Below are 13,366 nucleotides of genomic sequence, written 5' to 3'. Positions count from 1 at the left end.
GGGAAAGGTCTAGAAATACATTGTAAACAAACAAAAAGAACAAATGGACTTGCACATACCTCTTCTTCCTTTCCAAGCAAAAAAATGTAAGCTTTCTTGCTTACAAGAAGGGAAGGATTATAGTCACAAGCTTGAACAAATCTCTATGAAGGGGTTAACCATCCCTCTCTTTTGACCTCTTGTTGTGCTTTGATTATTAGTAGCACCAAAGCAACCTGATGATATGCTTGATCACCTCACCTATGGTAAATAAATCCCTACAAACGAATATTCCACATGATTTGGTTTAATGAACAAAGAAGTCCTTAGAACGTCCATGAATTTATCATCTCAAAAAGACTAGTGAAGGAAAAGTAGCTCCGCCTTGCTAGGAGTTCATTGGCCTATTGGTGGAGAAAGAGTTTCTAGTCCTTGTTGTTGAATGCTTTGAGAGTGATGCTTCTGTAGTCCTAGTTAGGTCCTTGTTTTCAAGAACTTCTTTAGACAAGATTTTCTTAGGTTTCCCAAGTGCTGCAATGAAAATTGCAGAGACACAATTAGGTAAGGCCATTAAATCATGGTGGCAAAGTGATAGGTACAAAGTGACTCATAGTTAGATTACTTGATAGATTTCTATCTTGCTTTCATTCATTGATTCATGGAGCACATAATTGTAGTGACTGAGTTCAACTCATTAGATTACTTAGAACAAGCAGTGACAGAAGATAGATTATAGTTGTTGAGAGGAGTGAGCGAAACTTTTAGGCCTAGAGTTCTGATAGCCTTGGTAAGGATGAGTGGTTCCAAAGAAATTATGCTCATGGATGTGCTAGTTGGAAGGAAAATAGGCAGGTACATAGAGATTAGAGCATAAAACACATTTTAGTGTAGTAATTCAGGAGTAGCATGTCACATGAGGATTCAAACTACCTCCCACTCTTCCCCATAAAACCTATAAAATATGTGCACTTTTTATCCTACCCACACTTTTTTGAAAACCTATGAAAAATATGTCTCGAGGGGTGTACTACCTAGAAACCCTATGTATCACATGCATTCAAGGGGTATTTAAAAAACCCCTCAACTAAAATTTTCCCCTCAATAAAAACACACCTCTTTACTTATGAACTAAGTGATTTTTTTCCAAAGTTGAGAATTAAAAAACCCCTCCTATTATTGTAAACCTAGATCTGCCAAATGCATCTAGATTCTAAATTGTGTTATCTTTTGATGGATGAATGAGAAGTTGTGTCAAAGACGGGAGGAGAATGGGGAGAAATCAAAATTTTTACAAGTGCCAAGGTAAGGGGGCTAGAGCAAGGGGGAAGGGGTTTGCTAAGCTAGGATATCATTATTTTGCATGAGGTCCCCAAGAAATGAAAAACACCAAAGAATCTTTTGGATTGAACATCTTGAGATTGGTTTCAAATATGGAATTTTTTTTCAATGGCTCCACATAAATGTTTTAATAAATATGTATCTTGACATGTTAGACCAATGATGCAACTAGTGACATGCTAGTGACTCAAACGTACAGATCTCCAAGGATTCATCTACATCTTTTGACTGCAAACCTTTTCTCATCTGTTGCTCTCTTGCATTGGATTCTCTTTTTTTGCAAAATGGGGTCATCATGTAATTGGAGGAGATGCCAATGCCTGGTCTGAATTCAAAACTTTTCCTTTACATTCACCTAGCAACACATCAATTCAACTTATTCCATTACCGCTGAAATTGAAAGAGCCAGTTGTCTTAGAAGACACTCACCCACTCAAGGAGACCTTCAATCTTATTCCTTCGGGTTTGAATACTTCACTCAAGAGTATTCCAACATTTTGACCAACATTGCTAATTTTTGTTTCAAAAATATTACAAATTATTCCTTTTGCCTATCTATCTTTTCGTAACTGTGAGATTAATGGAAATGGAGAATGATCAAGAATTGATCAACACAGAATCTTTGCAAACATTTCAAATCAATCCTGATATTTTAGCCACAGTCTTATCAATCCAATGTAAATCTATGTTCGTATCATTTTTCGAAGTTGAATAGCACAAATGGTCAAGATCACAACAAGCAGACCAAATTAAACCTTCTTTACAAGGTATTGTAGTGGCTTGGTATCATCAACTAGATGGTTCAACCAAAAGCTCTTGGCCAAACTTTGCGAGAAGAAACTATTATAGTGTAAGAGTCCTTCATAATCTCACTATTTCTACATGCACTAGTTACAGGATCTGAAGTAAGCACCAAATGAAATTGCATCTAAGTTTGGAGCCAAATTGATGTATTTTTTTGTGTTGACCCAAATATGTTAGAAGATCGAAAGTTGCTCTCCTTGGCCCAAGTTAAGCATATAAATCTCTAAACATATACAAGATCAAGGTGCCCAAACACTAAACAAGGCTTTGATCGGGGCTCAAAGAATTGAATTCAAATTTTCTAGATATTTAGAAAAGGTTTCTCCACATATTTTACCTATTCCAACTTGACAACCAACTCCCATGGACACTTACTACATTCACAATCCTCAATTTGTCTCAAGATATCTTGCTAAAAAACCATTCAATGATAAGAATAGATTACTGATAGGGACTCACAAGGTCACCCTTGTTGTTAAAACTGTAACAATTACTCATGTACGGAAATACAAGCAATCTCTTCCTACAATTCAAAGACTTTTTGACTAGATACTCAACTTTGCATATTTTAGGCAAATGCCAATCACTACTTCTCATAACTTAGTGTCAAGAGAATAAGAGTTGGAGAAATAGAGGAAGAAGTCTCTCTAGCTTATAGGTTTTCTCCCAAATGCACAATTACTTTTGCCATAGAAGCCTAAACAAAGTTCCAATCTTAGTTCTAGTAGACTCTAGAGCCCCAATTACCTCAATCCACTATTCTTTGTTGCACAGTTTAATTTACCATCCTTTTATATTCTTGATAGCAACATCCTTTTTGGTGATTCCAATCAAAGTACTAACATTGCATTTTGTTTCTCTAATATAACCTTTCTAGTTCCACTCCTACCCTGCCTCAACAAATATTTCCTATCACACCTTAAAGAAAACTAACCCCAACAAAAGCCCCCCCCCCAATGCCCAAATGCCCCCCTTCTCCATATGCTTTCTTCATGGCGTTTTTTAAATATCTGAGCACATCTATCATTTTAGTAATCATGGATCAATAAAACCGATGTGGTTGATTTTGAGGTTACATAATCGATGGTTATTAATTCAAAACTTCTCCAAGAAGCAATGCCATACAAAATAGCCATTCCACTTGACATCACTGGTTTCTTTAGCTTCCATACAAAATATCTAGCAGCCACTTGTTATTTCATGATGACTCATGCATATTGATGGCTCATGAAGTAGCATGGCATTATTTTCAGCTCATTGGTACCGGTAATGATTGACTCGGCCTCTTTTAAGCTTACTTTACAAAGCTCTTATGAGTAATTTGATAACAACCAGAGTCAAAAGCACTATTTTAAAAAAATATCCTCTTAAAAATACAACAGTGGAAACCTTGACATTCACGTTGAAATCAAACTCCTATATTAAGTGGAGATATGCCAATTTAAGACCTGATATTTTACAGCTGGTATGTAGGCATTTTGCTGTGTTGTGGCTACTATATAATACCACAAAACAGGCTGTGCAAGGATATCATTAGGTAATGTGTAGTGCAGAACTGATATATGATGCCAGATTGTTATGAAAAGGATCATTTATGTGGTCAAATAAATTCTCTATGGGACCTTTATTGGTGACTGCTGCTTGTGCATAGAAACCCAGCCATGCCACCATGGCCAACCGTCCATGCTTCATTTCTTTCACCTTCAGCTCTTCGAAGGCAGCTGGATCCTTTGATAACCCCAGAGGATCAAAAAGAGCACCCCCAGGGTAGTTTATATCCCCAGGCAGGAAAATTCCCAATGGCTCTAAAGCCTCAATACCACAGTATCTAGCATATTCGGGTCCAACCTGGCACACACATGATGTCAACAATGTCAGCTCTCTTCTTTAAATCACTGTTCTTAAAAAAGACAATTATGTGAGCTGAATTTTCTTGTTTTTAGAATGACTAGAACTCTGAACCTACAAGCATGAAATAAGGTGTTAAAAGGAAAATGGCTTCTGGGAAAGCTATTGTTGTGCTAAACAGAAGTGATCTCTCTCTCTCTCCCTCTCGCTCTCTCTCTCTCTCTCTCTCTCTCTCTCTCTCTCTACCCACCCCCCAAAAGAAAAAGAATATTGGAAAGGAATAGAAACAATTCACAAAAGTATTCTCATAGGAGAGCTGGGGGTCAACCCCTTATACCGTCATGTTAGCAGAGACGGGGATTGAAGGGGAAGCTCCATGCCAATACATAGCATAACTTCACAAGGTAACGAAGATGGACGCAAGCAGACTCCCGTTCTGAGCCATGGAGGCAGCAAAATTTTCAGGTTGGCATAGAGAGGGAGTCAAGTGGATGGAGAGATGGGGGCTACATCCTCTAAATATCCCAGAGAAATAAGGAGAAATTAGAGCTAGTTGTGTAAAAATGCTACAGAAATTATTGCAAGACTCAGGAACAAAAACGGAATTTTAAAAGCGCGAGAGAACCCGATGAAGAAGTACAAAACACAAGTATATCTCAGGGAGGATATCTCATTGTTCAAAAGGCACATAATCTGCAGAATAAGAAAAGAGCTCCCATGATCTAGAGGTAGAAAAAGGTAGATGGGCCAAAGCAAGAATCCCAAGGGAGGCAAGAATCTGTAAGATCTGCCCAACAGGAGAAAGAGAATAAAGAGCATGCACTCTTTCACTGCAGAGCATCCATGCATATCAGGGAAAGTACAAGGAAACATACAACAGCAATGACGTCAGCCTAACAGTCCTTATGAACCAACCAGCCAAGCAACTGGGTACATACCTTAAGAAAGCTCTGGGACACCGCAGTAAACATGGCTGATAGGTTGGCCAAGCACATGATGATCACATAGGATTTACAGGTGTATCAGTCAGATGTAAAAGATCCACTATCATTTGATACCGGCTTCTACTCCTATAGATCCTATACGGTCCCAAGCGAACTTCAATAGAATCATATCATATCCTCTCTCTCTCTCTCTCTCTCTCTCTACCTAATACACAAGCTTTTTTTTCCCCCTTTTTTTAAGAACCTTTCATTAAGAAGAATATACATCATAGCTGTCTCAAATTGAGACAGGTACTACTCATACACTAAGATGATGAAAAGAAAACATAAGATAGCTGCTCATGTAAAGAACACCTAGTACAAGAAAGCTGAAAACAGTGAAAGAACACTTCTAGCTGGGTCGCTAGAAGATCTCCCATGAAATGTGTGTCCCGAAGGGAGCGATGCAGGCAGGGACGGAAAAAATGATAAATATCCACAAAGGAGATGCCATAGAGTTGAGAGTTATGGGCATGAGATAAAGACTATAGTGCCCAATACCAACACCGACTGAAAAGTGCATATAGTCCGGTGTAGAGGCCTATCTCCCAAACAACCAAAACTGCCTGCCAAAAGCAACACTAGGAAATCGAGCACGGAGATAAGTCCACAATCTAGGAAGAAAATCACGGGCAACTCGGCAAGTCCAGAGTAAATGCGGGACTTTCTTCCTTGGATGTGAAGAAGATGGACAATGCGAGAAAGCCATGCGCTGGATAGCCAAAAAAGAATCGACCGGTAAAGCACCAACCAAACACCACCATAAAAAAAGCCTCTATCTAAGTGGGAGCCTACTATTCCAAATACAGGCAAGACAAACCTTCCACTAGGCAAGAGTTTTGTCAAGATGCCAGATAAAAAGGCCACGCTCCTGAATCCATGGCTGAGGTAAAGGAAGATGCTAAGCTTTCTTTGCAGTGAGATCCGCAAAGGAAAAAGTAAAATAACCCGGAACGTCTCCATCAAATCTCCAATCCATAAGAGAAAGGTCAGTAAATAAACGGGGAACAAGTTGAAAGGGAAGCAGCATGGTAGTGAAAGTATGCCATATAGGCCTATGATGCATGCCCAGACAAAATTGTCTCATAGCCTGTGGACAAGAAAGAGCAAAACTCCTGTCATCCACCACATCATCCATTGTGGAAGTACCTAATTGGTGTAGAAAATAAGCATTTCTAGGCTGAAGATTAGCCAACAGCGGATCAAAGACATGGCTCCAATGAATACTCTGCGAACGGAGTGTATTTCCAGGATCGGGAGGATAGCCTGACCAATGCAGATGTTCTAGAAGGAGCTGCCAATCAGGACAACTAGGAATGGAACCATGTAGATGACCCTGAAAATAACATTAGATAGAGCCGGAATCTGTAGGCCATTCTATGGGCTATCCATACGTGCCACTCATCCCTTGGTATGTGCCTTGTAGGCCTAGTTGTAGGCCATTAAGACACATGGTACAGTTAGTACACTTACTACTACTAGGACACCCTGTCCTAGGGTTTTGTTATATTGGGTGTACTTTGTACTCATTTCATGATTGCAGCAATTCATTACAGCAGTACGGTTTTCTCCATTGCCTCCACCTCCATTGTTTCCATTGATTGCTCTAGCTTACAGTGGTATCAGAGCAAGTCACGTCCTCTCCCCTCAGCCATTTCCAGCCACCCTAATGCTCATTGCCGGCTGTTTGGCAGTCTGTTCATCTGCTGGTCGGCACAAATCCTGAGGTGCATCCACACATGTGAGAATTTATGGCCATTACGTACATAAGAGGGGGACAGAGTTGCTGATTTTTGTACTCTATGTGGATGACATGCTTATTACTAGACCACATGCTGAGCAAAATTGCAGCTTTTAAGGTTGACTTGCAGAAGACATTGGCTATGTCAAATTTTGGTCCTTTGCATTATTATTTGGGCATTCAATTTCCTAGCAGTGAGGGGGTATTTTGATGTCACAATCCAAGTATATTGGACTGCTTTTGCAGCGTTTTCAATTTGAGGATTGCAAGCCAGTATCCACACCATTAGAGTCTCGTTTTCATTTCTCATCTGAGGATAGCAGTGGTGCATGTGATATCACTCTCTATCAGTAGGCAGTAGGCTGTTTGATTTATTTATGCCATACCAGCCCAGATCTTCAGTATGTTAGTCTCACACTTGAGTAGATATATGCACAACCCCTCTACACACCATTGGCAGGCCGTGAAGCGAGTCTTCAAATATCTCTAAGGTAATCAAAATTTGGTCCTTCTTTATGAGGCTGATTCTTCACTTGTCATGCATTGATTCACTGATAGTGATTGGGCTGGCTGTTTTGACACCCGTGTGTCACATAGTAACAGTTGTTTCATGCATCTCTTGGTTCAACAAGAAGTAGACTACAATTGCTACTTCTAGCTGTGAGGCTGAGTACAAGAGCATCTTTTATAGCTACAGTGGGGTATGTTTGGCTCCAGAAGTTACTTGCAGATCTTCATGTAAGTCAGATAGCTCCTACTGTCATCTTCAACGATAGTCAGAGTGCTTTGGTTGTTTCACGGAATCAGTTTTCCATGCCCGCACATATTGACGTTCATTGTCACTATGTAAAAGAGAGATTATCAATAGGTGATATTCAGTTGTCTTATGTTCCCACTGAAAACAACTTGGGGGATCTCTTTACGAAGGCTCTTCCTGGACCTAAGTTTGAAGCTTTCCGGCAAGCTTTAAACTTGGTACCTTTTGTGACTTGATTTGTTATGCTCTCTAAAGTCATAGGTTGCTATATCCATACAGATTGAACATAAGCAACCATGACATTAGTTTTTCAAGTATTCTGAGACGTGTTCAGGATACTTCAGCCCATACCATGGAGTGGGGTTTGTAGGCCATTCTATGGGCTACCCATAGGTGCCACTCATTCCCCGGTATGTGCCTTGTAGGCCTAGTTGTAGGCAGTTAGGACACATGGTACAATTAGTACACTTACTACTACTAGGGTTTTGTTATATTGGGTGTACTTTGTAATCATTTCATGATTGCAGAAATTCATTACAGCAGTTTGTTTTCTTCATTGCCTCCACCTCCATTGCTTCCATTGATTGCCCTAGCTTGCAGAATCCATTGTCCAAAAGCCTCAAAACGAAGTGAAGTAAACAAACAGGAGAGCATAAGTGTCCATGGCTGATGATGCTCAAGAAAAGTAAGCAAAAGAGTAGCCTTACGAGCTATCACATGAGTGTGAATGTTCAAAATATTTAAACCCCCATGCATCTTGGGCAAACAAACATAGCTGTACTTTAGAAGCCGAAGCTCCTTATGATCCGTTTTAGTGTGCCACAAGCATTCCATAGCCTTTGATATGAATTTCTCAATGTCTGTAAATGACCAAGGAATCAATGGCAAGTGAAATTGCACATAGGCCATAATAATAGACTGTACTACTCGAAGACGGACATGTAAGGGCCATGTGGACAGCTTCCAATAATCTATTTTATGAAATAGCTTCTACAAAACCCAGTCTCTCCTATGTGGCAAAGAAATATGCCAACCAATGGGGTAGCCCAAATGGTGCACAATCTGATATGAAGGCAATACCATTCCAAGACATAAAACACGGTGTCAATCACATGCATGGAGAGGGAGGAGTTTGGATTTGGTAAAGTGCACCTTTAGTCCAACTGCAAGACCAAATAAGTCAAGGGCCTGCATGAGATGCTGAACATCTTATTCAGAGTTCCTTAGAAAAAAGGAGTCATCAACATAGGCTTGTACTAACAAAAGGAGCATCTCCAGGAATATCAATGCCATGTAAATACTGGGGAGAAACCAAATCATCCATATGGATGATTCGTTTTCTCACCAAATGGATGATCCATATGGATGATATGCATCCATATGGATGATCTGGTGAAGCACATGCATGAGATGCCGAACATCTGATTCAGAAAAAGGAGATATCAACATAGGCCTGGACTAACCAAAGGAGCATCCAGGGATATCAATGCCATGTAAATACTGGTGAGAAACCAAATCGTCCATATGCATCAGGAGGGGATGCGTAGCAATAGCAAAAAGCAAAGCACTAAGCGGACAGCCGTGACGAACAAAGCGTCCTAATGACCATGAAGAAGAAAAAGCATTAAAAAAAAGACAAGATGCCGTGCCACCATCATAAAGCCAATAAACCACATTTTGCATTTTAGGTCCGAAACCCAACCGTTGCATGACATCTGCAATGAAGTCCCATCTAACTGTGTCAAAGCTTTTTCAATATCTATCTGCATGATCAAAACATCCGGATGCGTGTATTTGGCATATCAATACCAACATCGGCATTCACAATATTATCCATGATTTGTTTGCGAGGCACAAATCCGTATTGCGCAGGATGCAAGCCTCTATAAGATCTGTGCGATACGTATTACCAACATTTTAGAGATAAGCTTTAGGTGATTGGCCTCCAGTTCGATCAACACTTACATAGCGGCTTCTTGGGAACCAAACGCGGTAGGCCTTTCTTCCAAGAAGAGGGCAAAGAACCAGAAAGCCAAGAATCATTGATCATGTGTAAAAGAACAGGGCTCAGTTGATCCCATAATTCCACAAAAATTCCACTAGAAGGCCATGAACGCCCCAATTTAGCCAATGCGCCTTCCAACTCATTATTTGTGAATGGCAATTCCAATGAGTCGGCCTATTTTTAGATGAATCCAAGAACATCATCCTCTAAAAACACAACATTGTGCAGTTTCAATCTCATGATAGTCACTCATAAGGTTAAAAGCCATAAACTCCATCTCGCATGGCAACTACAACATCCCCATGTTAGAATTATAGATATAATTCAGCAGTGACCAATGTAATTTAATAAGCTAGTTAGGGGCACTTTTCCCTCTTTAAGAGGTTTTTCCCCCTGACCGCAGTTAGTTCACTAACTATGGTTAGTGACTACTAAGGTTTTGTCACTAGGACAAAACCTTATCTCTCACTCTTTCAGTTGTACTCTAACACTCTTCTATTGCAACTAAGCTCAGCTCACTCTCTTGCTCTCTCTCTCCCCCCCAAAACTCACATTTGGTATCAGGGCCTCGTTGAGCTCCTGCTCCCAGCCCAAGCTCCTCCTGCCCGGATAGTTCGTGCTCCTCCTCCTGTTGCATTCCGTCTGTATGCGCATTCCCGTTGGAGCACGCCATCCGTACAATCGTCGTCCCGTACATGTCGTCCGTACAATCTGTACGGAGTGTTTAAGTACAGTTTCGCACTGTACTTGCACCACTCGTCCGTACCTGCTCGTACCTGCGCGTACCCATACCTGCTGCTTCCGTACCTGTCGCACCTGCAATCTCATCCGTACTGTACTTGCGACGCCCTACCATTCGCCATTTGTCATCGTACAAATCGTCGTCGCCGTACTGCACGTGTAGCGCTGCCTTCCGTACTGTACCGTACAGCTTGTCGCCATACGCCTGTACTTCGCCGTACTGTTTCGCAAATCCATACGTCCGTACGGCAGATCTGCTCATCCGTACCGCACGTGCGTTTCCGTACGACCGTACACTCCACGACCGTATAGTCCAGTTGCAAAAATCATACTTGCATATCTGTACCTGCAGATCCGTACAGGGTTTCCTTCATCTACCAGGCATTCTTGCAGTTCTTCTGCAACATTTGCAGATTTGGTGGTATTTGTGCAGACATTTGCAGTCATTTGGGTACTTTCGGGTTCATAGTTGCTTGTGAAGCAGACATTGCATGCAGATTCAGAGGGTTAGCCAAAAATTTGGGGCTTTCTGCTGAAATTGCAAAATTTGGGGCTTTATGTGCTTTTACCCCTTTCTGGTTGCAATTTCAAGCTCGAAATTTAGGGCTTACAGTTTTGCAGTACAATTTCTTGCAGAAATTTGGGGATTTTGTGATTACACTGCAATTTCGCAGTGAAATTTGGGGCTTTTGCAGACAGAGCGCAATTCTTGCAACATTTGGGGCTTTTGATCAATTTGCCCCTTTCTGGTTGCAATTTCGGGCCTATTTTGGGGCTTTTGTGTTGAGAGAGCAATTTTGGAGATTTCAGTTCATACTGCCTTTCTTGAAGTGTTTTGCAGCACTTTTGGCAGATTCTGGAGAGTTTTTTTTAATGCTTGGACAGATTTTTGATAGTGCAAGTGCAGAAATCTGAGTTGCATTTACAGCCAGTGCTTGGCTGTGTTTTTTGGGAGTTGTGCATTTCATTCCCAGTAAGGGAATTCAGTCTTGTATCTGCTAAAATCTCTTTCTCAGATATGGCCCAGCAAAATCAGAATGATTTCCAGTTCAGTGGTCTTTCACAGGAAGACAAGTTGGATGGTACCAACTACTCCCTCTCGAGTTTCATGGTACGCAATATTCTGATTTCTCACAATTTATGGGATTATGTGAATGGGGGTGAGATCCGACCAGCAGGTATGGCACCTAATACCCCTCCTCAGCAAGGAGGTGGAAGAGGTCGTGCACAGGGTGCAGCTGCAGAACAAGTTGTTGGTGCAGCTATAGCCACTACTCCAGAGCAGAAGAGATGGGATTCACAGGATGCCTTAGCTTTGTCATGCATCTCTCTTTCAGTGAAAAGATTTATCATTCCACATATCCGGTTGTGTAAGACCTCAAAGGCAACGTGGGATATCTTAGAAAGCATGTATGCAGCCCGGAATGATGCAAGGGTATCTTTCTTGAAAAGAGAGTTAAGTAATACACATATGGAAGAGGGTGACTCCATGTCAGTCCACCTCACAAAGCTACAGGATCTCAGAGAGCAATTATTGAACATAGATGAGATTATTCCTGATTCAGAGATGATTACCACCACCCTGAATTCTCTTCCTGAGTCTTATCTCAGCTTTCATACCTCGCTGAACTTATCATTGAGGGGGGTTGCAAATCCTCTCACTTTTCATGAGTTGATAGGACTTCTGCTTCAGGAAGAGCAGACCAGGAAAAACTTGGCTTCACGTGCAGGTGAACAAGCTATGCTCTCAAAGTTCAAGTCAAAAACAAAGGGACAGGCAAAGACATCAGTAAATCAGCCTTCCAGTGGGTCAGGACAGCCTTCACAAAAGGCTAAAAATGATGCAAGTAAGCCCAAGAAGAAGGGTTTTTGTCATTACTGCAAAAAGCCAGGTCATCACATTGCAGAATGCAAGAAAAGGCTTGCAAAAGAGAAGAAAAACAGCTCCGGTATGGCTGTTTCAGATTCAGCTCCTCATGCATCTGACAGTGGGGATGCTGCAGCCAACTTTGTTGGACAAGATTATGCCTTTTTATTTTGCATTTCAGATTCTAGGCTGGCTGCGCTAGATGCTCGGGATAGTACAACCACTTGTAATGATGATACATATGCCTTTTTGACTTGCACTTATGACTCTTCTACGGATGCATCTGCTTTCAGTGTCAATGAAACACTGAATACTTGGTATTTTGACAGCGGTGCATCCAAGCATATCACTTCTAGAAAGTGTCTCTTTACTTCTTGCATCCACCTCCCGTTGGTAAGAAAGTCACTTGTCCCAATAACTCGTCATATTTAGTACGTGGCACAGGAGAAGTTGAGCTTACTGCCATTGATGGCTCAGTTTTCAGACTTTCAAATGTCTTATGTGTGCCTGGTATCACCAAGAATCTTCTTTCAGTGTCCACTCTTAACAGGGCTGGATTTCAGGTCATCTTTGAAGATGACAAATGTGCTGTCCGAGACAGGGAAAATGATTATGCCTTGAGATTATCTGGTACTCTGCTGCGTGGGCTTTTTCAGCTTGATCTTTTTGAGAAAAGAGCAGCCCATGCTCTTGCAGTTTCTACTCCTACTGCTGCCATGCAGAATGCAAAATTATGGCATGCCCGATATGGCCACATGCATTACAACAGCTTGATGACGCTTCAGAAGCACTCTATGGTTGATGCATTGCCACCTCTTGAGATACCTCCTCAACATGCCTGTGAAGGGTGCATTTTAGGCAAGATGCATAGATTCCCCTTCAAAAAGGATGGTTCAGTTAAAGCTGTCCGCAAATTACAGCTTATACACAGTGATGTCTGTGGTCCCATGAGGACTCCATCATTGGGTGGTCATCTCTACTTTGTTACTTTTATTGATGATTACTCCAATTTCACTTGGGTCTTTGGGTTGAAACGCAAATCAGAAGTGTTCATGGTATTTAAACACTTTTCAGCCATGGTTGAAAATGAAACTGGACTCAAGATACAGAAATTACGCACAGATAGAGGTGGGGAATACTTGTCTGCAGATTTTGATGCTTTTCTAAAAGGCAAGGGTATTGTGCATCAGCTCACAGTGAGGCTGACCCCTCAGCAAAATCGCAAAGCTGAGAGGAAAAATAGAACTCTTATGGAGATGGACAGATGTATGCTGAAAAGCAAACACATGCCTCACAAAATCTG

General features: G+C 41.2%; 1 protein-coding gene across 2 annotated transcripts in view; it reads right to left on the bottom strand.

Moving 5' to 3' along the window:
* Window positions 1-3,523: 3,523 nt before the first annotated feature.
* The window catches only part of LOC147899182 (Chlorophyll A-B binding family protein), a 49,353-nt gene continuing 39,510 nt past the window's right edge, over window positions 3,524-13,366 (bottom strand). For both annotated transcript variants that reach the window (XM_087377852.1, XM_087377853.1), the window contains one exon: window positions 3,524-3,969. In XM_087377852.1, the coding sequence (XP_087233978.1) occupies window positions 3,655-3,969 (315 nt within the window). In that variant the 3' untranslated portion in view covers window positions 3,524-3,654. The remainder of the gene's footprint in view (window positions 3,970-13,366) is intronic.

This window comes from Dipteris shenzhenensis, chromosome 8 (assembly GCF_047967505.1).
Source record: "Dipteris shenzhenensis isolate YYH24624 ecotype China chromosome 8, Dip_SZ_1.0, whole genome shotgun sequence".
Taxonomy (NCBI): Eukaryota; Viridiplantae; Streptophyta; class Polypodiopsida; order Gleicheniales; family Dipteridaceae; genus Dipteris; species Dipteris shenzhenensis.
Note: the sequence above shows the minus strand (reverse complement) of the source record. Positions and strands in the feature narration are given on the sequence as shown.